Here is a 26470-nt window from a genome sequence, read left to right as displayed (position 1 = left end):
CAGCCCCAAATTCACACCACGTGTCTGAGGGTGTTGTCCAAGTGCTTTTTGATTATTGTCAGGCTTGGCGCCGTGGCTGCCTCCCTGGGGAGCCGGTTCCAGGGCTCCACCACTCTCTGGGGGAAGAACCTTGTCCCGATACCCAACCTAACCCTCCCCTGGCACATCTTCCTGCCATTCCCTCGGGTCCTGGCATTGGTCGCCAGAGAGATCAGTGCCTGCCCCTCCTCCTCCTCCTCCCCTGGTGAGGAAGCTGCAGACCGCGATGAGGTCTGCCCTCAGTCTCCTCCAGACATGGAATCTCCTCTAAACCCTTCACCAACTTCATGGCCCTCCTCTGGACACTCTCTAGCAGCGTGCTTGTGCAGACAAAACCCAGGCTAGTTGTGAACTGGGCACTGTTTTACTCAAAAGGGCTGGCAAAATTATAGATAACGGAAGATTCAGCGGGCTGTGTCTTTTCTGGTCTTTCTTAACGAGAGTTTAGTAAATTGAAATTTAAAACGCTGCTTTTCAGAGCATTCACTGAATCCTAAATGCTTTTGATAGGTAGAATAACACAAACTCCATCTCATCTTTTAACGTATGAATCGCTCTGGTCTTGCTTTCTGGCTTTTGCAAAGGTAGCTCTAACAGCGTGTAAGCACGCTGAAACCAGCTGCACTCGTCAGTTCTACGCAATCACCCAAAGCAGGTGCTCTTTTCCCCCGTCTCCCCTACCCCGCCGCGTACAGCTGCGGCGTCGGGCGGCTACTGCACCCGGCTGGAGAACCGCGACCCCAAGCCCCAGCCGGCCCCGGTGCCTCCTCAGCGACCAGGCCCGGGCTGCCACGGGACGGCCGGCGCCCCTCACAAGGCTCCCCGACGAACGGCCCCGGCGCTGCCCCCCGCCAGCCGGGACAGCGCCACAGCAGCCACCCTTCCCCACGCAGCCCCGCAGCCCGGCTCCACGACGGCCGCCCAATGTGCGCGCGTACGTGCCTACGTGCACACGTACGCACGCACACTCGTACCGCCCACCCGCTCCTGCCGCCGGCGCCGGTCCCGGCTCGGTCTGCCGGAAGGGATTTTGCGCCCTTCCGCCGCGGGGTCACGTGACATCCCCTTGGTAACGCAAGATGGCGGCGCCCATGTTGCTGCCCGAGTCCCCTCTGGGGAAGCTGAGGTGAGGCCGAGGCCCAGGCCCGTGCCGGACCTCCCCGTCGCCTCCCGGGCGTAGGGGAAGGGCCCGAGGAGCCCTGAGGTGGAGCAGGGCTTAGCCCTGGCCGACATAGTCTGGCCTCTCGGCGGCCGAAGCTGAGGCCGCCTCGCGGCCGGGCCTGGGAGTGGCGCAGCTACGTGCGGCAGCGGCCATGGCCGGGCGGCCGCCGCGGGGGCGGTTGGGCGACCGGTGGCCCTGGGGGGCGGCGAGCGGGGCCACGGGGGGCGCCTGGGGGCGGGGCTGGAAGCGGGAGGGGCCGCGAGGGGCGATCGGCCCGGCTCGGCCCGCTGCCGGGGGCAGCCGGCGCTGCTTGGCCTCCGCCGCGGCCCTCCTGCGTGCGCTCCTGGCGGGGCTGGGGTCGACGCTCCACGCCTCGGGGGAGATGGCGGAGGGTACAGGGCGGTGTGAGGCTTGGCGGAGGCCGCGGCCCGGGGAGACGGCCGGCGTGTGCGTGCCTGGGCCCAGTCCCGCAGCTGACGGGATCTCCGGTCCGGGCCTCCGAGTCTTTGTAAGCGCGTACGCTCCACGCTTGTTGGGGCGGCCCTGCTCGTCAGTGCTGTGTGGCTGGAGGGGTTTGGGCGATTCCCAGTCCTGGAGCTGCTTCTTGCACTTCAGTTCTCCACCCACCTCCTCTTGTGCTGCTGTGGCCTAGGAGTGAGGAGAGTTGCTCGCTTTCTTCTTTCCTTGGGCTTCAAGAGCACCTAAGAAAGCCCAGGAACTAGGAAGGACGTATCCTCGCTTGTCAGCCCCAGGCACCTGCTGAGCGGATGAGTTTCGTTTCAGGCAGATGATATTACAGGAGGAGTCACTAGGCTTGCTTGATAGAAGGCTCAGATGTGGGCAGAGCACGCAGTCAGGCGCTGGTCTTTGAGGGCAAGCGCTCTGCTGCTGGGATAACCGCCACGGTGTTACTGATGGCCTGCACAGGTGTGCAGATAGTGAGGTTGTGAGTAATCCTGAACTGAAGGGTTAGAGGTGTGGGTGAGGTTTTGGCTGTCAGAGTTATACCTATGGAATCTTTTAGAATTACATACTCTGAAACAGGAAGATTTTGATCTCCTGTCAATACTTGGCATGGCAGAACAGCAAGAGTTGAACAACATGCCTCCCTCCTATTTTTCCATTATGATCTGACTAGAAAGAAGAGAGCTAGAATGAAAAATTTTAGAAAAGGGGTTGATATGAAAAGGCTTTCAGATGCTTAGCGGGTTTTTAACCACAGTGAAAGCATGGTGCTGTTTCTAGGCAGCCTTGCAGAGCTGTCAGACAAGCAAGGATGAGTCTGGCCAAGCTTCAGCAGCAGAAGAGTAGACCTGAGCATCACCTGCGGTGGTTGTTAAGAGTGCTTTTGTTATCTCTACGTTAAGAATGCCGCCTCTAGAGAATATCAAGGGAGAAGGGAAGGGACTTAAAATTTCATACCCTGTAAAAGAGAGGAAGACTAGAATGTGCTGAAAGTGTGCCAGAATTATAGGGTAGGAGATCCCCAAATTTTTCTCCCTAATTGTATCTAGTGACCAAGAGTCAGGAACTGAGGAGCTCAAAAAGGATGGGACCGCCTGTGTTGTGTCCGAATGTGACTGTTGCTGCTGTCCACATGCAGCTCTAACAGCAAAACTACGTATTTCATTGTCACGTCAGACATCCATGTAGAGTTACTGTTTCATATGAATAGCTGTTAATTTTGCCATTTGTGGGGTTTTGTGCTGTTGATGTAAATTGAGTGTATTTATGACAGTAAAAATCCCTTTTTTGTCTGTTTTAATGTAAATAATATTCTCTCATCTTCAGCCATCAAAAATACAGAGCTATTCTGAAGAAAGAAAAGCGGAAAAAAAAGCGGCAGGCCCTTGCCAAACTAAGAGACTCAGGTAACTGTGAAGTGGTTTGTATTGTCAGCAGACCTAGTAGTGATTCTTTTTTTTCTTTTTGTTTTTTAAAAAGGATATAATTTTATGTATCTTTGCCGACTATAACATGCAATTATTTAGGTGCATTGTATTGTGGTTTAGCCCCATTCAGCAACTAAGCCCCACGCAGCTGCTCACTCACGCTGCCCATCCCTGTGGGATGGGGGAGAGAATTGGAAGAGCAAAAGCAAGAAAACTTATGGGTTGAGATATTAACAGTTTAATAAGTAAAATAAAATATAATAATAGAGAGAGAGAGGCAAAACCAAAAAGAGAGAGAGGAAAAAAAACCAAGACAAAAGTGGTGTAACCATTCAGCTTGCTGACTGACACTGCTGGTCCCTGAGCCTCAATCATTGCGTCCCCCAGCCAACTCCCTCCAGTTAATATACTGGGAGTGACATCATACAATATGGAATATCCCTTTGGCCAGTTGAGGTCAGCTGTCCTGGCTGTGCCCCCTCCCCTCCCGGCTTCTTGTGCACCCGGCAGAGCATGGGAAGGTGGAAAAGTCCTTGACTAGTGCAAGCACTACTTTGCAACAACTAAAACATCTGTGTGTTATCAGCATTATTCTCATACTAAGTCCAAAACACAGCGCTAGACGAGCTACAGTGAAGACAGTTACCTCCATCCCAGCCAAAACAATGACACATTGTTTTGTGTTTTTTTTTTCTCAGAAGCTACAGAAAAAGATGAATCAGTGTCTGAGGAGGAAGAGGAGGAACTGGAAGAAGAAGAGGAGGAAGAAGAAGAAGAAAAAAAGCTTGAGGCAGAAAGGTGAAAAATCTAGAAAATGGCTTATATGCAGTAGATACATTTATAGTCAATACCATTTTGATACTTCGAAAAGTTTCAATATAGTCTGTAAAATAGAATCTTTTTTGTATATTTCAGGCTACGCAATTTTTCTCTAAAGCCTGAATGATTACTGTGGAATTTTCTCTTGTAAAGAAGATGAGATAAGCTGTAGTTATTGCTGAACTAATATATGTGGATTGTATGTATAAGAATTGCATCGGTTGTGGGTATTCATTAAATTTTTTCTAAGCAGCGTCTCTTTCCTTGGTAGACAAAAACTACATGAGCAGTGGTTGCTGAGAGAAGAAAAGGCCCAAGAAGAGTTCAAGCTTAAAAAAGAAAAAGAAGAGGCTGCGAGAAAACGTCAGGAAGAAGAAGAGGTGGTGTATAAACTGAGTGTTACAGTTGTGCCTGGCAATAAGGGAGACTTAGTGTAAAATCTTTTACTATTCTATACTGGACCCAGTTTTGTTATTGATGTTGGTGTATTTGAAAGTGTAAGCTCTTTCTTCCATTCTAGAAGAGCAAAATTGAAGGGGGGAAAAAAAAACAACAAAAGAAGACTTTTTAAAAGGGTTTTTGTCCGGAGATTTAGTTGCTTATGACTGGTTGAAAACTTAATGATTAAGGAGCTGTACTACAACATGATAGTTTTGAATTTGACTGATTATAAAGCATCTGTTTCCTTAAGTGATTTTTTAAAATATTTTTTATCATAAAGCGGAAGATCAAAGAAGAATGGGAAGAGCAGCAAAGAAAAGAGAGAGAAGCGGCACAGCAGAAGCAACAGGAGAAGAGAGAGAGAGAGGTGATTCCTGGCAGTGGGAGGATAAACATGTTACATATCCTCTTACATTATCAGATGCAACAGTCTATGCATGTTGAAGAGGGATTTTATTCTGATTAGTGAACTTACAAATGTGTTAATTACTTCTCTCCATTCTGTCTAAATTCCTGAAACTATTATTCACTGCAAGAGAGGATGTAATGAGCCCTTACACCTAGAAGGGTAACTAGTTTTAATGTGTCTGGTTGTTCATAGTATGTGGGGTTTTTCTCACATCGGTTCAATCCAAAAGCACGCTGTGAATGCAGGTTCTGATGATATGTGCACTTTTTGCATCACGTGTTAAAGATAATCCTTACTTAATGTCCCAGTTGAACTGGGACATTACTCAGTGCTGAAGAAAACGCACGATGAGGATATGGAATATGGAATTACATTGCTGCTGTTCCTTAACGCAGTTCTTAATAAAAGATACATTACAGCTCTTCTTTACCTGACTCATCCAACAGGGCGTATCTTTTTTTCAGAGCTCCTTGGGTGGAGAAAAAATTGATACTGAAGATACTAGTCACTGATAACATTTCTGTTAACGATACATTCTTCTTAAGTTTTAGAAGTTGAATGACCTGGATGTAAGATGTCCTGTAAGGAAATCCAACGTGAGGACTGGCCTATCGCCAGTAAAGGGTGATTGCAGCTTTCTAGGGTTCACAATCCAATCCACAATGGCAAAAGATTCCAGTCATTTCACTGGGAGGTGTCTTGCCACTGTGTCTGGTAGCCACAGCAGAAGAGACAGGAGCAAACAGTATTGTCTCCTGCATTTAACAGTTGTTTGTGCCACCGATTGTATAACAGATCCTAATTGCATAAGGAATGAAAAAGAACAGCAGTTGTATTTCCTGTCTTACTTCCTCTTGTGTTAAGTGTCCGTTTCTCTCTTTGCAGAGCAGGGAGAGAAAATGACGGTCGTGTCCTTTATTTAAGGTTGAGATATAGTTCCAAGAGAGTTGAACCATGGTAACAGTGGGATTTTGTTCCTTCCCTCTCCTTGTCTCTGGGTTTGTCCAAGCCCTCAGTAGGCTTATTTGGCTCCCTGAAACCTGGAAGCCACTTTCTTTTTTGTTGGTTGTTGGTTTGTTTGTGTTGTGTTTTTCTGTGTTACTATTTTACTGATTTAGTGAGCTAAATTGGCTCACAGAGGACATTGACAGGCACCCAGAGGGAAACTGAGTACCCAGCAGGGAGTGGAGCCACCCGTTTCGGCAGCAGAAAGTTGTTGAATTGATTTGGCCTGTCTCTTGAAACAGCAGTTGGTTCAAATTCTGACTTACTGATAAAAAGCAATTTTTTCCCTCCCAAAGATGAGAAAATATGGGAATTTTTTTTTTTGAGATTTATTTATTTATTTATTAAGATGGGTAATATCTGACATACGTGATGAATAGTACCAGATGCTGTCTGGGGTTGAATTTTTTAATTTTTATTTGCTCTTCCTCTTTTTTTAAATTGAATTAATCCTCTTCCATATTAAGATCATGCTAACATATTTTCTTGTATTGGTTATGTTTAAATGTCTGTTTTTCTTGGAACTTCCTAGAATAATTTGTGAGAAATTTCCAGCCAGTTCTGGAGAGTGACTTTATTGTTTTGCTCAGCCCACTTAGAAGAAGGAAGGGAAAGACTATCCTCGTTGTTTTCCTGTATTTGAAAGGCTAGACACAGTGAACTTATGATATTAAGTTTTCTTAACAGTTACATGCTTTGCTTTAACAGAGATTCACTGAGCAATGTGGTTTTCTGTGTGCTACATAGATCGTTCTAAGTTAAAAAGTTTAATGCAACTAAATGATTATGAATTTAACTGTAACCAGACTGAGTACTGGAGCAGGAGATATATTCCAGTATTCAGTAGTTCACTGATAGTTTTAAAAAAGAAAAAAAAATGAAGCTTTTAAAGTTGTCTAGCATTTAGATTAGAAAATTATCTCAATGAGGGTCTTGTCTGACGTATCCTGTAACAGCTTTGTAGTACATGAATTGCTACAGAGCAAAAGCAAAACTTTAGTTTTTAAAGCAAACCGCATCAAACTTTTATTGCGTATAATCATTGAGTATTGTAAATCAGGTTCTTAACTAAAGAAACCAGATGTTTTGCGTGTCCTCAGGGTTTTCACTAGTCCTGTGTTTGCACCATTTATAGGCAGCTGTGCAGAGGATGCTGGATCAAGCTGAAAGCCAGGTACGCTCAGAGACTTTTTCAAAAAGAACTGAAAAGTAATTTAATTGCCATCCGGTGTTTGCCTTCTAGCATGTTGTCCGTCTGTTCTCAAGAACCTAATGGCCTGAATGAATTTGATATGTAGTGGTTTGCATGAGTTGCAAACAATTATTTATGAGGTGGAACATAATTAAGCATATTTCTGAGTGGTTGGTGGCAGTGCAGTTGTTCGTGCTCATTCCTGTTTGGGAGACGTGAGTCAAAATGAATCTGGAAATACTGCTGTGTGCTGTTAAAAAACACTAGGCATGATGGTTTATTTGTGAAGTAGAATTCCAAATAAATCTGTCGCTCCTTCTGCGTGGCAAGACAAACTTGCCTTTTTAAGCAGACGGCAGGCTCTGAATAAAAGGATTCAGCAGTAGAAGAGGGCACAGATCCTTAAGAAAAAAAAAAAAAAGTGGGGGAGGGAGAAACTGACTCCTCGAGTGCCTGGGAGAGCACGGATCTCAAGCTGGCAGCGTGTAGTAAAGAAAACTGCAGCCTTGATTTAAATCTTAGAGAAGATGAATTCAAACTTTCCTATTGCCTTAAAGAATAATTTGGCTTTCTATCCCTGTCATATGGTTAAACTTGTGAAGATTCTTGCTCTGCTTAAACCACTGCATGAATCTGAAAACTAAGTTTTAACCTAATTAACCCACCGTACGTTGATTGCCGTAGCTTGACTGGAGTTGCGTGCAGTTCCAAATTATGTTTAAACAGTTATTTAGGTAGGGAATCTAACTCTTTTATTTTATAATACGGGTAGAAAAATGCTCTGAACTATCACCTGCCAGGAGCTCAAGATGTATTAGCAGCCATTTGTGCAAGGGAATAGGCAGGAATGTGGTATGTTAGAGACTTCATTATAGTATCAGTTCAGGGTTCAGTTACTTGCTGTTGACACTGTTGAAGTGACAGTGCTGTTTTGTTGAAAGAAAATTACGGCCGAGAGTCATGAACAGAACTGATAGTAGGGTCAAATGCTGCTTGTAAATAGAGTTTTCAGTTGATTTAAAACAAGAACTTAGGCTAGTCAGCTTTACAGAACTTTTGGCTAACAAAACGAAAATTCCCTTTTTAAAATGTTTGTTTTGTTTGTAGTCAGTCAATGCTTGCAAGTTGACAGTTCCATTTTGAATTATAGAAACCTTAATGGCCTGAGACAAGCAGTATGGAGGCTTTTAATTCCAGTGCTGACTATGAATTTATTTTTTTTTAATTCTGGCCTTTAGCACATTAGGTTTATTTTAGCCTTTTCTAGCTGCATAGAAAGTGATAGTGATAACCTTACTGAGCTTTGAGCTGTTGTAAGGACAAATAAGTAAATAGTTCTAGCTTTCTCTCTGCCAGATGCTGCTCAGTGGGTCCTGGAGTGAAGCAGGTAACAGGTTTTGCAGAATGGAAAGAATCTGTCCCAGTATTTGTGATTCTTATAGATGACAAATGAAATTGTTTTTTGAGGAGCAAATATTACCGCAACTTCTTTGGTTATAAAATCTTAAGAAGCTTTTCCTTTAGCAAACAAAATATCCAGTTTGGTGATTTTTGTTGTTGTTGTTAAAAAGAAATAATGAATATAGACTTGTTGTTAAAACTGAACAATTATCAAGAAAAGAGGTTTCCATCACCAGAGACCTAAGGCACTGGGCAGCTTTATAAAACAGTGCTTAAAATAGGTTCAGCTTGCCTTGTGGTAACACAGTGCTCATAACTGCGTGTGGATTTAATTGGTAATTTTATTTTGACGCTACATCTCTCTTCTCTTTTCTAACTTCTGTGTATTTTCATGTTTTTCCACAGCTGGAGAATGGTGTCACCTGGCATAACCCAGAACCCCCAGAGAATATAGGAACAGAGAAAGATAGAGCAAATTGCCCATTCTATATTAAAACAGGTTCCTGCCGATTTGGAGACAGGTAATCAATTGAATATTTACCAGCATAGACGTGTTTTGGAGAGATGAAAGGGAAGCAACTTCATTAGGTCATATGCAAACTGAAGAAAAATTGCTATATAAATTACTTTTATGTATTTGGATGTGGTTCTGTTATTCATGATGGAACTAGACATTGAGAGCAAAAGTGTTGCCTGGCTGGAATTGAACTATTTATTGTTATGGCATATTATTGATGGTGCATTCTGCTCGCATTGGCCAAACTGACTTTTCCTTAGCTCTGACAGATGTACGGATGCATTCAGCCAGCATATATTTGATTACTGCTATTAGTACAGGCCTGATACATCAGATATTGTCTTTTATCTTGGCTAATTTGCATATACTTCATCTTTTAAAAAATAAAATCGAATCGCAAAAGGACTAAAACAAGTTCAGGTACATCTGCACAGTTTAGAAAGCTGCTGTGTAGCTTCCAGAATTATCCAGTTCGTGTATTGCTTAAATGCATGATACATTCGTTCCTGATTTATTTTTTTTTGTACTGTTACACATGCCCTATTTCAGAAAGAAAGTATACTAAAAGGCAAGAAGAGAGAAGGACAATAAGATGATCAGAGATGAGGAACAGCTTCTGTAAGAGGAGTGGCTAACTAGTGTAGACTCTACTTTCAAAGATGATGGAAGAGGGCTGTGGTAGATGAACATTGAACTCATGAGTAGGATGGGATGGATTTGCTTGCTTTTATTATGAAATAGTTTAACTAGGAGTACCTGAGTGTTTACCAGCTTAAAAAAAAAAGTACTTTCTCATACAAAACAAATGGTGAAACTTGTTGCCAGAATAGATGGGTTCGTGGAGTACAGGTTCATTGGTGACCATTAAAGATGATGACCCAAATGCAGCATCTTGCTAGAAAATCCCTGAGTTTTCATGTGTGTTAAGGAGGAGAAATAGCTCAGTAATAAGACTCTGTTACTTACTACATGAATCTTCAGAACAAACTAGTAAGCATATTGTACTCACTTGTACCACTGAAACACATGTGGTCCATCTATTGCAGTTTTCTTGATCCTAGAAGTAGTTTGTTTTAGTGTGATGTATATTGTAGATAGTTATGTGGTAATTCAACTCCATGGAAGCTTTAAGTCCACATCTTTGGGTTTTTTTAATTCCTAAACATGTGTTGAATTCCTAAATAAAAGTTTGGCCAGCTGTTTCACTGCAGGCAGCATTTTTGCTTTTCAAATGTTAAGTTCTTTGTAATCTTTGCAGTATTTTTGTTTCAGTGGTATTTAACGGAGGTGACCTCCTTGGATTAATTATGGGTTGGGTAAAAATCAGTTTTGCTTTGAACTATGAACACACTTGGTAAATAAATAAATACTGAGAAACATCATATTCTGCCCTTCTGTCACCTGTAGTTGTTTATCTCAGCTACCTCTCCTCTGTCTTCTTTCTTCCTCCTCACATATCTGCTTCCTTAATATTCTGGTCACTTTAACCTCTGGTGTTGACTGTAAGTTGAAGGACTGAGATACAGCTAGGATAAGGATTGGAAGAATGGGTTGAAAGCTGAAATACACCACAGTGGTGAAAAACTGAGAGCCAGTGTTACCAATAAAATACTTGTTGAATCTTGTCAAAGCTCACTATGTCCTGAAGAAGCTAAAACTGGCTGAGTTCACCATCACTAATTTTCCCAGTAATTCAAACCCAAATCTGTAACAGTACTGGATTTTGGGTCATTAATTTTCCTTGGATTTCCTTTCATTCTGTCATGTGCCATATTCATTTTGTGTACAGACAGTATTGGTTGGGTATAATATTTTGAGTTCTGTCATTCAAACAGAACAGTGAAATGATGCAGCTTCTAAAATGTAATTTAAAAAACAAATTAATTGTATCCGGTTTTAGTTTTGCTTTCGGAGTTTTGTTTTTTATTTTTAGTTATTTTGAAGTCTAAGGTGCCAACCAGAAAGGGAGGGTCAATTTCTGACTGACTGGATGCAGAAAGAAACTTCTTATCTGAAGTCTAGATTGTAATTGCCCATTTTGAGACCTGACCTCCCTCCAATTTATGTGTGCTTTGCCAGTGCTAGATAAAGAGAGTAGACTGGTCTGACTATTTTTCTGATCATATTACGAAAAGAAGAAATGTGTTGGAGAGTGCATACCCAGTTGCTTGGGGAAGTGTTTGAAGTGGAGATCATAAAGCACAGTGAAATAAATGTAGAGGCTAACATCTATGTTCTCACTCAGTCTACAGGTTTGTGGGGAAGAACTGTGTCTCAGCATGTGAGGGAGGTAGCCTGAATATGATGGATGGTGAGGGAGATCTAATACTTTTATGGCTGCTGAGAAGATGCAGATTAAGATAAGACTGACTTATAAGAAGCATTTTTTAAAAAGCTGAAAAATATCAATCTCGTACTCATCCAACTTCAGGTCTAAATGTACGTTCCCTCCCTCCCTACTCCCCCATATGATGAGAACAACTTCGGTTACAGTTGTTCAGTTTGCAAAAAGAAGAGCAGGGAGTGGCCTTAAAGTGTCTTAAAAGATTGTCAGTAGTCTTTCTGTAAAGCTCTTCAGAATATAGAATACCTTTAACTCTAGTAGCCTAAAAGAAATTACTCTAGCTCTTACTATGTTACTGGCATCTATAGCTTTTACAGATGTGCTTTTTTTCAGCAAGAATGTATTTATGCAGAGCAGAAAGCATTAAGATTATATGTGAACTCACTTCCAGAAGATTTGTTTTAATAATAGAAGTATGTTGATCTCCCACTAATGGATTTTCTTTTGTAATAGCTGTTACTCAAAATGGCAAGTGTTTGGAGTTTCAAGTGCATCCTCTGCTGAAAGTGCTGATCTTTTAACTTTTCTTTCTTCACTACAAATGTCCAGGTGTTCTCGCAAGCATAACTATCCAACATCTAGTAAGACACTACTTGTCCGAGGGATGTTCCTTACTTTTGGCATGGAGCAGTGCCGGAGAGATGACTACGACACGGACGCGAGTCTCGAGTACAGTGACGAGGAGACCTACCAGCAGTTCCTGGAGTTCTACGAGGACGTGCTCCCCGAGTTTCAGAATGTGGGGAAGGTTGTTCAATTCAAGGTATGTGTCTGAGTATAATATCTTGTTAAATGTGTAACATATGACACATAAGATGTGTCTTACTAGCCTTAACAGGAATTCTGTCCAGCATGCCCTAGCTAAATCCCATGTACATTAGAGAACTGTACAGTGTCCTTACAGCAAACTGTACATCTCTCATGTCACCTGTAAACTTACCACTGCTGTTACAGAGCATTGTCTTACTCTGGGTGGATCTTCTCTCCCATTCCCCTAAACTGTTATAAAAGTCTGTGCTTTCATACTGCAAGTTATTCATACTGCTCAACAGTCCACTTACCTCACAGTCCCTTCTTAACCTGGCTCATGATGAGCCTCAGAGGGTCAACTAAGACTGTTAGGCAATATAAATATATCTGTTCTATTGTATTTGTGCCTAAGGAATAAAGTAGTGGGAGTATAAAATGTATGTGGAGTATACACCCAAACAATGCCATTTTGGGACCGGCTGGATAAAATAAAACTACAATGAACTGAAAAGGTAGTAGATATTTCAGTAGGAGGAATTATAAAAAGGTAAGTTATGTAAATGGTGTTGAGATTTGTCATCCATCCTTAGTTTCTTTCCTGATTTTTTTTTTTCCCATTTATATTACGATTTCTTATGGGGAAAGAAGAGGGACCTGTAAGTGGAGACATCAGAGATGAATGGTGGGTGTCAACAGTCCCATGTTGCCCCAAAATACACAGCTTGGATGGTGAAATCTCCCTGTAGCAGAACCTGCTGCAACACCCCTTTCTGCTTGGCATTCTGAGTGTTTTCCTGCAGTCACCCGGAGGCACACAGTGCCTTTTCTCCTCTTGTTTCCATCTACTGACAGCTGCCTCAGAACTGAGATTGTATTAGCGTTTCAAGCAAGAGCAAAGTAGAAAAAGTAAATTTTCAATAGTTTTATAATGAGCTTTGTGGGTAAGAAACCTTCATTTATTTGGAGGAGTATCCCCTCCCTATTTTGACTCATGGGATATTAGCAAGCCGCGCTCCATCTAGAAGACAGGATGTAGATTCCCAATGGAGCGTGGGTTGAAATGCTGTCTGAAGACCCATCAAACCCAGATCCTCGTCTCTGTATCATTGTCGTTATATGCAACTGTGCTAAGTTGTGCATACTTGGGTCCCTATGACTAACAACAGGGTAAGAGCTTTTACTGTGGCGTTTCTTACCTTCTGAAGTAATTGGGCACCTGCAATGTGATTCTCATGGGCATTTTCATTATATTAGGGATGCTTAGAAATTAGGTGTTGGCTGCAGGGATCTTACCTGTGATCGAGCTGAGTCTCTGCTACCATTTAGAATCAGATTATGCACACCCCTCTTCCACCTGACTTCCGTTTCCAATGTAGTCCAAGGTTTTATTCTTCCTCTTTTTTCTGGGAAGCTGCTCCAGAATCTGACAGATCCTTACAAAACACACTTTTCCCACCCAAAAGTGTCCATGGCAAAATCATTCTTGCCTGTTCTTGTGTTGATGTAGTTTGACTGCTTATTCTGTAATGCTTAATTACACAGCTGCTGCTTGTTGCCTGTAGCCCCTGCCTAATGCAACGCACAGAGGTAGTCTCTGAGGGTCAGTCAGGGTTCCGTGATGAAAGGAGCCGCTTGCCTCATTTGGTGCAGATTCAGGAAGAGGCCTGGGGCAAAAGGGGCTGGGCTCACAGCTCTGCTCTGGGGAATCGGGTTCTAGCCTGCTCGGGCCTGCCCATTTCATAATCCTTTGTGGCTAGCAACAGGCTTTTTGGAAGTTAAATTGTGTAATTTTGAGAGCTTTAGATATACTCTGAATGCTAAATTATAATTTTAAAAGGGTGTCTCAGAATGGTACAGTGAAAGCTAGTAACTTCAGCTTTTCCAACTGGTCTCACAGGGATGCTGTGAAGCAAAATTGCTGTAAAGATTCTCTTACCATAACGAATCCCACGTTTCCCCATGAGCATACTACTAATTGTTTTTAGAGCAGGATTTGGCTGTTGCACAGTAGGGTTGGCCCAGACAAGTGCGAGACAATTGAGTACAAGCTGTCTTGTAGACTAAGTGATGCAGAGGTCCTAATGTTAATCAAAGCATAATGCTGGAAACAGTCAAACATAAGCCAGAAGGGCTTTTTGCTTTTTTTTTTGCCTTTTTTTTTTTTCCAAAACCTTTTATATGCCTAAAACTAAGTGTTCAGAAGAAATTCACACGTAAGTTCATACTGATGAACTGTCATAAATTGGAATGGCTGCCATCTCAATATGCGTGAGCTGCTGTTACAGCATAAACCTTCCATTGCACTAACTTAACGTTTCCATCCCCTTAGGTCAGTTGCAATTACGAGCCTCACCTGCGAGGAAACGTGTATGTCCAGTATCAGTCGTAAGTACTCGCAAGCTTACTGAATTTTAGAACTGTGAACACGTAATCTAAGTGATTCATTCCCATACTGTAATGGGAGCCTAAAGTTGGTAAGTAATGTCTTAAATGATTGCATGATGATAATGCTCTTTGATTTTTACTTTTTAAAGGGAGAAGGACTGTCAGGCAGCTCTTGCTCTATTCAGTGGACGATGGTATGCAGGCCGACAGCTTCATTGTGAATTTTGTCCTGTGACAAGGTGGAAAACTGCTATATGCGGTGAGTCACACAAAGACGTGGAAAAGAGAGCGTGTTTTATTGAAAGAGTACTTGTGGAGGTGAAAAAGGGGGAATTAGCCTGTAGCTTTCAGATCTGCCTAATGTTGCAGTTCATTTCGGTTTGGAAGACACACATGCTAACTTGCTTGTGTAGATCTAGGAAAGAAAGGGAATATTCATACCATGTCACGTAGGTGTGAGTCATTCTAGTGGATTTAGCTTGGACTGGAAAAGAAAGTTTGGATCCTAGCTTTGGAAATAATAATCTTAAGGTGGAAGTACAGGAAGTAAGAATTTATCTTTTTAAAAAGCAACAGCAGTTTCTGAACCATCAACAGTTCTTAGCAGTAACGATCACATTTGACTTACGCTCTTAGATTAAGGTAATAAAATTATTTATTAACATCGTTTTAAGCTAAAACTGTTAAAGTTAATTCCAAATAAGTACCTATTGAAAAATAATCTTGTGTGAATTGATAGGTGGTCAGGTGCATGTTTTTCTGTTTGAAGAAGCAAAATTCAGTTTAGTAAGTTTCTTTCCAGTAGGTACATGATGAAGAAGAGACTTAACAGGTCTGGTTCATAAAAAAAAGCAAACCCTAATCTGTTGCAGGCTTATTTGAAAGGCAGAAGTGTCCAAGAGGGAAACACTGCAACTTTCTTCATGTATTCAAAAATCCAAACAATGAGTTTTGGGAGGCCAATAGAGACATACGTATTTCTCCTGAACGGACTAATCAGTTGTCTAAAAACTCTGAAAGGAGAAACAGAACGAGCCATCGTGATGACTATTACAGCCGGTCAAGGAGAAGGGGCAGCCCAAGCCCAGATCATTCTTACCGGAGAAATGGAGAATCTGAGAGGAAAAAGAATCGCCGCAAAAACAAGAGAAGGCGCCGGTCTGGCAGGTCAAGAAGTCGAGAGAGGAGGAGGTCTCGCAGCAGGGGGAGAAAGAGGAGAGGCCGCAGTCGCAGCAGAAGTCATAGCCGAACACGCAGTAGGAGCAGAAGTCGGAGTTCCTCTCGGTCAAGGAGCAGGGGTAAAAAGAGATCGAGCAGCAGAGGAAAAAATAGTGAAACTCCCAAAACAAAGTGAGAATTACTTTTAGAAGTTGCTAATTGGTCAAACATAGAGCTGACACAGAAATCTTTCCAGTAGGGCACCAGATATATTTGAGTTTCAAATAAAGTGTTCTTGCACATTAAAATGTTTCTTCCTAATAAAGGAACCTAGTTTATTGTGTGCTAAGCTTCAGAAAATGAAAAGTTTAAGTCCTACATAAGGTGTGAATGTCAAGTACCCTAGCTACTCTGTCCCTCTGAACTGCTGCAACATCTGGATGCATACCGAGTACAAATAGAAAGAGAAGTAAAGCTTATTTGGTATATGCTTATTTCTGTGTTATGTGTGTGTTAAGTGTTTACTGTCCCTGTAAGGAGTTAGTACAGAACAGCCAGCGTGCTGTAAATTCACACCACAGCATACCGCGAACAGAAGTCTGTAGAAGACTGCCATTTATATTTTCTGTCTGTTTATGGGAAATCTTTTTCTAGACAAAGTAAATAGAATCATGTTATGAGTTGGAGAAAAGGGATCTGAAAGACATCACTGTTTGATTGTACAGTACTTGCCCAGTAGGAGCTTTGTGGTCATAAGTGTTGGATTTTCCTCTGTCCCCTGACTGAGCTGCTGAGCTAATTGCCTGTAGGGATTGCAGTAGACTAAAACCAAGGCAGAAGTACACAGAAAAACAATCAATTTATTCAGTACCTTAATCCTCAAGTAAGAGTGGAGACCATGCACTTGTAATCCTCGAGTGAGGATAAAAAATACTTTGCATACCTCTTGGTTACATACCATCTGTAGCTGAAAGCAGCCTGCCTAACCTGCAGTGGCGTGGTAGAAGAGCGTACATCTGGTAACGGAAGATGCGTATGTGTAGTTGTGAAGGGCCAAGATGGTTGCAGAGTGGCTACAGAAACCGAAGGTTTTCTAACTGAAACAATACTTTACGGTTTTTTTTGGAGGGGAGGACTTGATTTAAAGCCTTTTTAGGCTTATTTTACAAACAGTTTAAGGCACCCTGCTGCCTAGCTTCCCTACGGTCAAGGTCGAGAGTAGGGTACATAATGAAGTTACCAGGACAAAACCCTTTTGAAAGGACAGCTATATTAGCAAAGTACCTGCAACTAGATAAACCATTAGAACTATTTCTTCACTTTTAAATAAAAGATTTGAGCTGTTAGATGGACTGTACTTCATGCTGCTCAACTTCAGGTATTTAACTTAGGCACCTGGGGTCCTCAGATGCTTGGAGAGAGCAGTCTGCGGCGCTGGAAGTGCAGGTGTGCAGATGCCCTGAACAGTCTGCAGAGATACCTCCTTCTCTTTAGCCTCTCCAAAGAACTTGGGCTCCTGCCGTTAGAGTACAGTTCAGACCACCCAGGTTAGAAGCCTAAAGTGGACGTCAAGTGCTCCCAGAGAGACACGTGTTACGATTCCAACAGCACAACATAAAGTCCCGTAGAAAATCTGGGTATCCAAACCTTATGATAGCATTCCTCACAGCAAGAACGTTTTTTCCCCCAGGGTAGTTAAGAGTGAATGAACATTGTTTCTGAATATAATATATATATATTTTTGCTTTTCTAAATGCATACTGCACCTAGCATGCTGATTATACATTTTCCTTCTTTCATGTGTAACTGTTGTCCAATATGGAGTAATACAACAAAAGTGCTATATATTGATGTTCAGTTCAAACCCGACTTTCACTATATATTGTCATAACTGTAGGCAGAATCGTAGCTTAGTTCATTTGATTAAATGTTTTAGTTATTAACAGATGTAGGAGTTGTAATTTAATAGCATAACTTTTGAAATAACAACTTTGTTTGAAAGGCGTATTTCCAAGAAGAGACAGCACTAAGTTTTAAATTATATTTGAGAAATTTGCGACCACCAGTTTCTCATAACGTTTCTGACTAGACCTTACAGATTTTCCCCTAGGTTTTATTTTTTCATAGATGTTCACTTGTCTAGCTGGGTCACTTGCAGAACATGGCAAACTGGTTCAGTGCCCTGGAGCAGAAGCGAACCGTAGATGCACCACCAACAGGCCGGCGACACCTTCCTTTCAGTGGTGCTGCCTTGGGCCCCACAACTCACGCTGGTCACGTCGTGCATCCTGCATCATCTGGCAGGTTATTGCTGAGCGTTCTCTGAGGGAAATCAATTACCGAGCTCAAACAGAAGGTGTGGAATGGGTGGTGGGAACCTGTCACCAGTTGGGAGAAATAAGCAAAGCAGGCCTCTGTAGGATTAGAAACCAAGTGCCAACTAAGACCCGCGTGAGAATTCCACAGGTAATTAGGCTCCGTGTCCCCACAGTTTTGTAATGGGATCTGGGAAGCTGAGCTGCTGTATTTTTTTAAAAAAAAAGTTCTTATAATGAAAAAAAAAAAAAAAGACTTGCTCAAAGATGCATGAAAAAAAATTAAATATGCTTTATTTCTGCTACTATAACGGCTGAAGCTTCAGCTTTTTTTCTTGAGGTCTGGACCCAAACTTACTGGCTGTACCTGTGCGGTGTAGGAGCGGTAGCTGTAATTAGCATTTACTTTCACATGCAGTCCGTTTATTACACAGAAATTGAGTGCTGTAGATCTGACATTTAGTTTGCATTTGTTAGCATGAAACCTGGAATACAACCAGTTTTCTAACTTTCAGAGTACATATATTTCACTATTGTTTCCCTACTTCATAATCTTAAGTAGTGTTATATGCATGGTTTTGTGTTTCCTTATTAGCTGAGTGAGGTATTTATTCTGAAGAGACAAAGAGACTAGAAGTTCTTAAGTGTTAAGCTTAATTCCTTAATTCTTTTTTTTTCTCCCAAGGGGAGAAGCCCCAGAACACAGAAAGGATTTACATTTGCAAGAAATAGCTTGTTCACACTGCATATTCCAATTAAAAGGGCCTTATAAAGTGAATTAACATTGGCCAAGTTTTGTTTCGTTTTGAACGACCGCTTAAAAGTGGTGGCTTTCAAAGTCTTTTTTTTCCAGTTGTGAATTCTGCCAGGATCGCTGAGGTGGCGTCATGATGAAAGCAGGCGTTCGCAGAGGCCAGCGGGCATGGGTAGGGAGGAGCAGGGCCTGCCAGGCAGCCCCTTCCCCAGCCCCAGTGGGGAGCGGGCCCTTCTCGGGGAGCCTGGCAGAGGGAGGTGGCGTTCTTCCAGGGGCAGGAGGGGACTAGCGACACCCTGGTGGGAGCTCCTGCAGGCACAGGCAGGAGGTGTTGCTGCCCAGCAGCGTTTTGGCAGCTGGGAACCGGCCTTGACCCCTCGCAGAGCGAGCCTTCGGCTTCTGGCTGGTGGCTGCCTCCGAGCGCTTGCCCGTTCTGCCGCTCCCGAGCGGCCGGACACCGGCGCAGGGGCGAGGGGCAGCGCGCTGGGTGCGGGGCGTCCCTTTGTTGCGGAGGGGAACCAGCACGTGCGAAAAGGCCTTTTGTGGCTGGCCCCTCCCTTGCTTTATACAGAGGGCAGATGGTCTGAAAGACAGCCTAAGTAGCTTCCCAGCTTTACCTCCTCTGACGACAGCGTGTCTCGGATTCGGTTTTGCATTACCACCGGCAGTATATCGGAAATTGCCCTGAAGTTTACCGGTGACGTTCCTGTGCCCTAAATAACATTTTTCCAAAAGAAATGCAGGAGCCTGCTTAAAGATGTTATTGCTGCCTGTCCTGGATCAGCACTTGTTGCAAAACGTGAAAGCCTATGTTAGTAACTTAAAAGCGACATTTACTTTCTTCCATCATCGAAAGAGTGCAGCTGATTTTGCTTTCACTGTAAATTTGTTGTAATTAAAATAAACCCCTGGTATTCCACCTACCCTTCTATCCAGCACTGAGCTATCAGCTGAAGTCAGTACCTAGCGCTGTTTAAAAAAAAAAAAGGTAACAAGGTGTCATGGTTTGAGCACACAGGGACAAGTTACGCGTCAGTGAACTATGAGACTGATGCCAAAGCCAGCCATGCCAGCGTAACCCACGGCATGGAGCAACTCGACAAAGGCAGCCACAGGGCAACCACCATCATGGCCTTAACTCCAAAGGAACAGCAGATGTTTAGGAAGGCCTCTTCACCTTAAGGACTAAGATTCAGTGAGGAAGACACCTAAGCCAACAATCGCTTGCCTAACCAATCCTGGAATTCTAACTGATTCTTTAGCTCCCCCCACCCCTTCCCCATAAAAAATTTCAGAAACAAAACTTTATTTGATATTAAAGAAATGCCCTAAGATGGTAAGTTTTTCCCCATGCTTTTGCTGATAATGTCAACCCATTCAGTTCTTTCAGAAAACTGAAGAACAGATTAATCTGAGAATTTTGGTTGAGACTAGGATCGTGAATGTTGCATTGACTTGCTCAAAATTCCATTTAAGGAACTGAATGTTAAGTTTGTGTTATCCCGAACCCTCAATCAACATGTGGTTTGTTTTAATTTTCAAATGAAGTGGCACCACTGCCTAATTTAACATCTACTTTAATAAATTTCATGTTTAATGTGGTAAGCCTTCCAAAAACTTGCTAATTTATGGCTTTCTGTACAATTTAAATGGATGTAAATAACTAATCTTGGACACAGTATACTCACACATTTTTTAATAAAGTGCTCAAGAACAGGTTAAGCACTGTAATAAAATTTCCCTTTTTTTAAGCTAGCACTGAGTAGCCTCTTCTTTCCTCTGCAAAAGAACGAATGAATTACATGTAAACACAAAGCAATGGTGTAAAAATGGACATTTATTACAACTAAACCGATGTGACAGACAGAGATCAAACAGTTTATTTGTCACAATCACAACAAAGCTTAATCCAGCCAAGCACATACAAGTGACAGTGTAAACTTTAAAAACATATTAAATACATAGAAAATTGCTTCGGGTTTGACTTAAATGAAGGTAATTTTACCATTTCAATCTCACACACAAGGTCGTTCCGCTACCACTTTAACCTCATCTATCCCTGCGTGTTGCGCACTGGGGAAACGCACACCACTGCTTCTGCGTGCCCTCGGTTAAAAACATTCTCTAGCAATTGGATGTGTTTAAATCCCAGAAGGGGCTTAAAGTAGAGAAATTCTAACACTGGGAGTTCACCAGCCCCACCCCGGCAGCGTGCAGACCCACCCCTGCCCCGGCTGGCCCTTCTGCTGCCACCAGCACTGGGTCTGGAGCAGGGCACCCACAAGGGGCAACACCGAGCCTTTCCCCATGGGTCAAATTTAAGGCGGGTGGCACCACGGGTGGCTGTGTAAATGCTAATGCTAGCAGTGCCGCTTCCAGCGGCAACGCCGAAGTGAAGCTTCGTGAAAACGTGGCGCTACTTACTCAAGTGAACAAGCCAAAGCATTGACTCCTAGCGTGGAGTTACGGGGGGGGGGGGGGGGGGGGGAGGAAGGGGAGCAGCCCCCCCTCCTCAGGGACCGTGCAGACACAGGGCACAGCTTGGCTACTCCAAAGCGTGGCAACTACCTCCTCAAAACTCAAAAGAATACACAAGTCAAATTCCCTCAAGTGAAAGGGGTTTAGTTTATAACTACTGGAAGTCTGCTAGAAGTGTCGAAGTATCACCTGGCCTTACTTTACATGATTTGCAGTGAATCTACTATACACAGCTAATAATTAAAAGCTCTCACTGCAAATTAGTTGGTTCAAGCGTGCATCACACAGGTGTTTCATAAGGGATGGGTCATGTTAAAGGTGTAAGTCAAGAAAAGCAGTTAAAATGACATTGACACGTAGTGTGGGTTGGTTTGGTTTTTTGTTGGTGTTTTTAAGGGTACCTATACACCCATTGAAGCGTAACTATAAAACACCAATAAACACAAATCAGTCTGCAGTCTAAAAGAAAATAAGTCCCTTTTGTAAAGCTTCTCCTTTCCCATCTTCAAACGTATCCAATTTTCATACGTGCCTCTCGATATAGTCGGAAAGCCTGCCTCCTTTCTTGTGCTCAGAGCAAGCTATTATCAGATCTAAAAATAGTTCTCTTATGTGGATTTTTTTAAAAAATACATGCATTCCCTTTATAGTATAGTAACTTGCAGAGTTTTGCTCAAGGTAGCTACACTTAAACACACCTTCATTTCTAGTGAGTTGATCAGTTTGCCGTTTTCTTTCAAAAAAGCAGTATCATCTTAACAGTTTTTAACCAGTTTGGATCTGCATATCAAACAGGATTCTTTGGTATTATGACAAATTCAGTAGTAAACAGGTATTTCCAATCTTTATGCATCAACTGAAATAAGCAGAATTAGCACAAGTGGTGACTAAAATGTAGATGAAAAGAAGTCTTTGGTTGCATAAACACGATTTCTACACCATAAGATTTTGTATTTGGAGTTGTCCATATAGTTTCTTCTCATTTAGATATGCTACGTCATAACGATGCATTTGTTTCCTGAAGTCAAGTTTGATTATAAAAAACACTTATTGAAGTCAAATGCAATTTTCCTCTAAATGCAGTGAATGGAGACACTGAGTCAATTTAAATCTAATCCCTTTCATTTATGATTTTTGGGCTTCAGTTTCTTGCTCCCTTTTTAAAGGAGTATTTTTCTTGTAGGCCTGAACGAAGCAGCTTAGCAAAACAGTAATACTGACAAACAGCATCTTACACCATTAGCTAAACATTACAATGAAGGCAGTGAACATTTACAGTATGAAACACTGAGATGTCATCAGCTGAAGTGAAGATTTATGTCAATCCAATTTCTTCAAGTACACTACGTGGGGTCTCTGCTTCCTACGGAGGGAAAATGTGAGACAGTGGTAAATGGACCCTGTGCTTCTATTGAACGGTACTGTACATGAGTTAGTATGAAAGATGCTTAATTAAAAAAGAAAAGCTGAAAGACATGAAAATCTAGAAGTCCTGCGGTTTGCAAACATGGTATTAGCTGCACTTTTCAAAGAGCTGTTAATTAGATTGTCATGGTTCACAGGAATAGCTGGCAGATTTTATTGCCCTTAAGCGTAATAAAAATAAAGCAATTCAATGTACCAGCAGGGAACAAATCACAACCCAGTAACAGAGATAAGAATTGGGGGGCGGGCAGGGGGGGAAGCATCTTGCAATGGAGTCAGTGATTTTTGTGGTGAATCATTTCATGGGCCTCAAAAATCTGTTAGGGAAGAACGAATAAGTGGATGAATGAAGAGACTGACGCAACTAAGACACAGTATCCCTTAAGCTCTTTATAGAGAGGCTAGGTTGTGGGGGTTTTTTGTTTGTGTTTGTTTTGGTTTTTGTTTTTTTTTTTTTTAAACACACCAGTCACACGCTCAGTTCACAAAACCAGGTCAAGGTACCTTGGTACACCTGGTGTCAATAAATGGACCCCTACAGCAGTGTAGGAATTTCCAGGATTGCAATTGTATTATTATTCTACACCAGACAAAGTTTTAGGTTAATTCTAATCTTAAAAAGCTTTCTTTAGATTCAGAGCAAGTTGTTCAATACAAAACTCCAAAGGTTTGTCATCAGTTTTGTATTCATTATTCCTACAGCATCTGAAAAAAAACAGTAGTTTAGTTAGACATCAGACTGTCCTTTTCCATAATCAACGATATCATAGGAAGTAAAAAGGGATACTGTGTTCTTATGGAAACATAAGCCGGTTTAGTAGCCAGAGTATGAATAAACTTACTTTAGCATCCTAAAACAAGACAGGTCATGAAGCAGGAAAAAAAAGCAGAAAATAGTTAAGGCAGCAAACAAGTTATTTTACAACTGCTTTCTAAACGTTTATTTTTAAAAAACAATTGTCAAATGCATCATTAAATGCCTCAGATCTTGCAAATAAGACCAGAACACTCAGTCAATGAACCCTGACGATGAAGCACAAAATGATTGAGTTTACAATCCTCATTCAGTTCACGTATGAGGCAATATAGTATTGAAGGAACCAGCTATGGTATTTTAAAGGCAACTTCATTTTAACTTAAGTCAGTGCTGAGAACGGGCCACCTTCAAGCACTTTGAGATGGCTTCCAAAATCCAGTAGCAAATAAGAAATTGCAAGAAAAGGGCAAGTTAAAACTGGAAACAAGATACTCTATATTAAAGATGTAGCGGGGGGGGTGGGGGGAGTGGGTTTCTCACTGATGTAATATTTAAATATTCTCAGAACTGCACTGACCTCGACAAAGCCAGACAGGATGGCAGGATGGCAGGATTAAAGATTTACGTGTGTATTCTAACACAAATCCCCCAAAAGGAGACACTGATTGCAGAGAAGGCTATCCCATCATATTTATTCCCAGATTGCTTTGTTGCATTCATTTGCGAGGACATGTGTCTCCCTTATCCACCAACTTAAAGCATTTCACTCAAAAAATCCTACATCTGAATTATAGCAACAGAATTCAGAGTATTCTAACAGAATATAACTTCTCAAGCATTTCAGGGTCTTGAAAATATTTGTAATAAAACAGCTTCTCACAGTTTTCAATTGGTTAGACAGCAGTGCACCCTTACAGTTACTCAGTGGTAAAACAGGGTATTTCCTACATTACCCGGAAAAATGTTGCTCAAGAGCTATGAAGAAACACAATGCGCTGCTGCTACTATTTTTAGAGCAGTTGAATATTATTGTCTCCACTGCCGATTCAAAGTTGTAGGTAATTTTCACCAGGCATATACTTAAAGTTTTTTCAAGTAAATCAAGGTCATTGGCTAACAATGAATTTAAAGCAATGTATTTCAAGGACATCAGCTACTTGTCCACAGATACCTCAGCGGTAAAACTCAGTAAGGTTTTAATTTTTTAATACAACAGCAGTAACCTTGAGGCAGACATGCCTTCTTCCGTGCACATCAACAATATAATCTCAAAAGGAATACCCAAAGGCTGATGTGTTTTGCTAGAGGAATAATTTCATCAATTATGCCTTTTAAGAAACAAATAGAATGGATTGTATTCTGTTTTGTTCACATTATTTGTTTTAGGAAGTGTCAAACACTTTACCCAATTGTTATGGAAAACGTCCTGCAGTAATATACACTACCTGCAGCTCAGAATCACCCAAGGCAAACAATGCAAATTTGAAATATATCAGAACACAGATGAGGAAAAAAGTCATTCACATGAGACAAAAGTGCATGCAATACTTTATTTCAAACATGCCAGGAAAGCTAATTCATTACCTAGTCATTTAGAAGCAAGCAGCTGTATACAGATAACAAGAAAAACAGCATCTCATTACAGCTCAATGCACAGCATTTTAGGCCAACAGGCATGAAATAATGCAGGCTAAAGCAGCATTAACCAGACGTTCAAACGCATTGTTAATGTCTTACAGAAAAAAGGCAAACTTGGAAATGGAAAACCACTCCTAACATCTTGTTTTCTAGAATTTCAGAATGCTGCAAGTCCAATCCAAATCTTTCATCTAATCTTCTAGATCTCCCATTTTAATGTCAGTTTAATATTTGAAAGGTAGTGCATTACCACATATAGCACGTGGAACTAGCTGTTGGTGGTTAATCTTGGTAACCACCTTCTTGCTAATTACATTTAAACCATTTTCAAAACCAGCACTGGTTTTAGGTTACAAGTTATTCTCTTCTACTAGGCAAAGAGAGGATGCAATATGTGCCCTCTCACTCTGCCCACACTTTTTAATTGAAAAGTACTTATCATATTCATCCTCGTGGCAATTCTCTGATATACAAGGTAGCCTGTACTTAAAACTGGAAACGCCAATTGAAGGAGACATATTTCAAGTATGCTGTTAATAGATTTAAAAATAAATCTTTCCAACCCTAACCATTTGTAAAACAATGAACTTGTTCTCTCCTTCAGTAGCAGCAGTTGTTCAACTACTCACAAAAGCGTTTTGAACATTTAAATACTAATGTTGTATCTTCAGATTTACATAAGTCATTCTCTTTGCCCTAACCAATTTTGCCTTCCTCCTCTTTATCAGGTAAGTCACACTACTGTGCCAGTCTCAGAAGACGATACTGGTATGTGCATCTTTAATTAAAGACACAAGGTCCGTGTAGAATCGTGTGCAACATGTAATACTTGTGTCTGTACACATTTCACACGCTACTACTCCTTCACTAGTTTCTCTGTAAATACTAACTTCACCTACAAGTTTTAAGCATACATTTAAATACCACCACAGCTTATTTGAAAGGTAAACACAGGCCAAGTAATGTTACAGTATAGGTGTTGCAGCATATAGATGTTTAGCTCAGAAAATTCTACAGAACTTTTAAGCATAAGACTTCAAGCTTACACATAATAAAAAGTTAAACCATATGCCAACAAGCACAAGTTTTGTTGAAATGAGACATGTGAAGAGACAACACTGTAGAACAGAGGGGGAAGAGGAAAGTACAACAGCAGAGAATGGGTGTGGTATTCTATTAGATTCATGATGACTGGATTCACCAAGCTGATGATAATGTTCTGTCATGAGTAAGCCACAGGTCTATCTCCTCTGAAATTCTGCATGCATGATGAATGAAGCCATTTAGTACACTGGGACATTAAAGTATTCATGACGTGGCTACAAAAGAAATGTACATATTCTTATACATAATAGAAAGGTGGACAGATATGCAAGAAAACAAAGATTACCTCACTATTGTATCTCTGACATGAAAAGGACATACAGAAATACAATACTGTATTTTGGACTACTCTAGACCTTGGAGGGCGGGGAGAACCATCGTTTTACCCACCCCCATGCTTGCACACTGGGCCCAACAACATACAGGACAACTTCACAGCATAATTACTGTACTATGTGAGCTCAGAGTTTCTTCTCAGCCAAAAA

At 41.7% G+C, this 26470-nt stretch overlaps 2 protein-coding genes across 7 annotated transcripts in view; one reads left to right on the top strand and one right to left on the bottom strand.

Annotated features, from left to right (window-relative positions):
* The first annotated feature begins 1019 nt into the window (after positions 1–1019).
* On the top strand, positions 1020–17461 carry ZRSR2 (zinc finger CCCH-type, RNA binding motif and serine/arginine rich 2). The gene is made up of 11 exons (XM_064474947.1): positions 1020–1165; positions 2993–3072; positions 3792–3891; positions 4184–4292; positions 4634–4720; positions 6903–6941; positions 8766–8881; positions 11771–11984; positions 14301–14356; positions 14506–14615; positions 15229–17461. The coding sequence occupies exons 1-11, from the start codon at positions 1119–1121 to the stop codon at positions 15708–15710; spliced, it is 1440 nt and encodes a 479-aa protein (XP_064331017.1). The 5' UTR covers positions 1020–1118; the 3' UTR covers positions 15711–17461.
* A 2941-nt stretch (positions 17462–20402) lies between these two features.
* AP1S2 (adaptor related protein complex 1 subunit sigma 2) overlaps positions 20403–26470 on the bottom strand; it is a 32399-nt gene continuing 26331 nt past the window's right edge. For 4 of the 6 annotated variants that reach the window (XR_010376538.1, XM_064474983.1, XM_064474977.1 and 1 more), the window contains one exon: positions 20403–22424. Coding sequence is in view for 4 of the 6 variants with exons in the window: in XM_064474983.1 (XP_064331053.1) it covers positions 22377–22424 (48 nt within the window). In the remaining 2 variants the exon portion in view is untranslated. Of the gene's footprint in view, positions 22425–24779; positions 26201–26470 lie in introns of those variants that run through there. The other 2 variants (XR_010376539.1, XM_064475002.1) reach the window with 1 other exon arrangement.

This window comes from Phalacrocorax carbo, chromosome 1, assembly GCF_963921805.1.
Source record: "Phalacrocorax carbo chromosome 1, bPhaCar2.1, whole genome shotgun sequence".
In the NCBI taxonomy this organism is placed as follows: Eukaryota; Metazoa; Chordata; class Aves; order Suliformes; family Phalacrocoracidae; genus Phalacrocorax; species Phalacrocorax carbo.
Note: the sequence above shows the minus strand (reverse complement) of the source record. Positions and strands in the feature narration are given on the sequence as shown.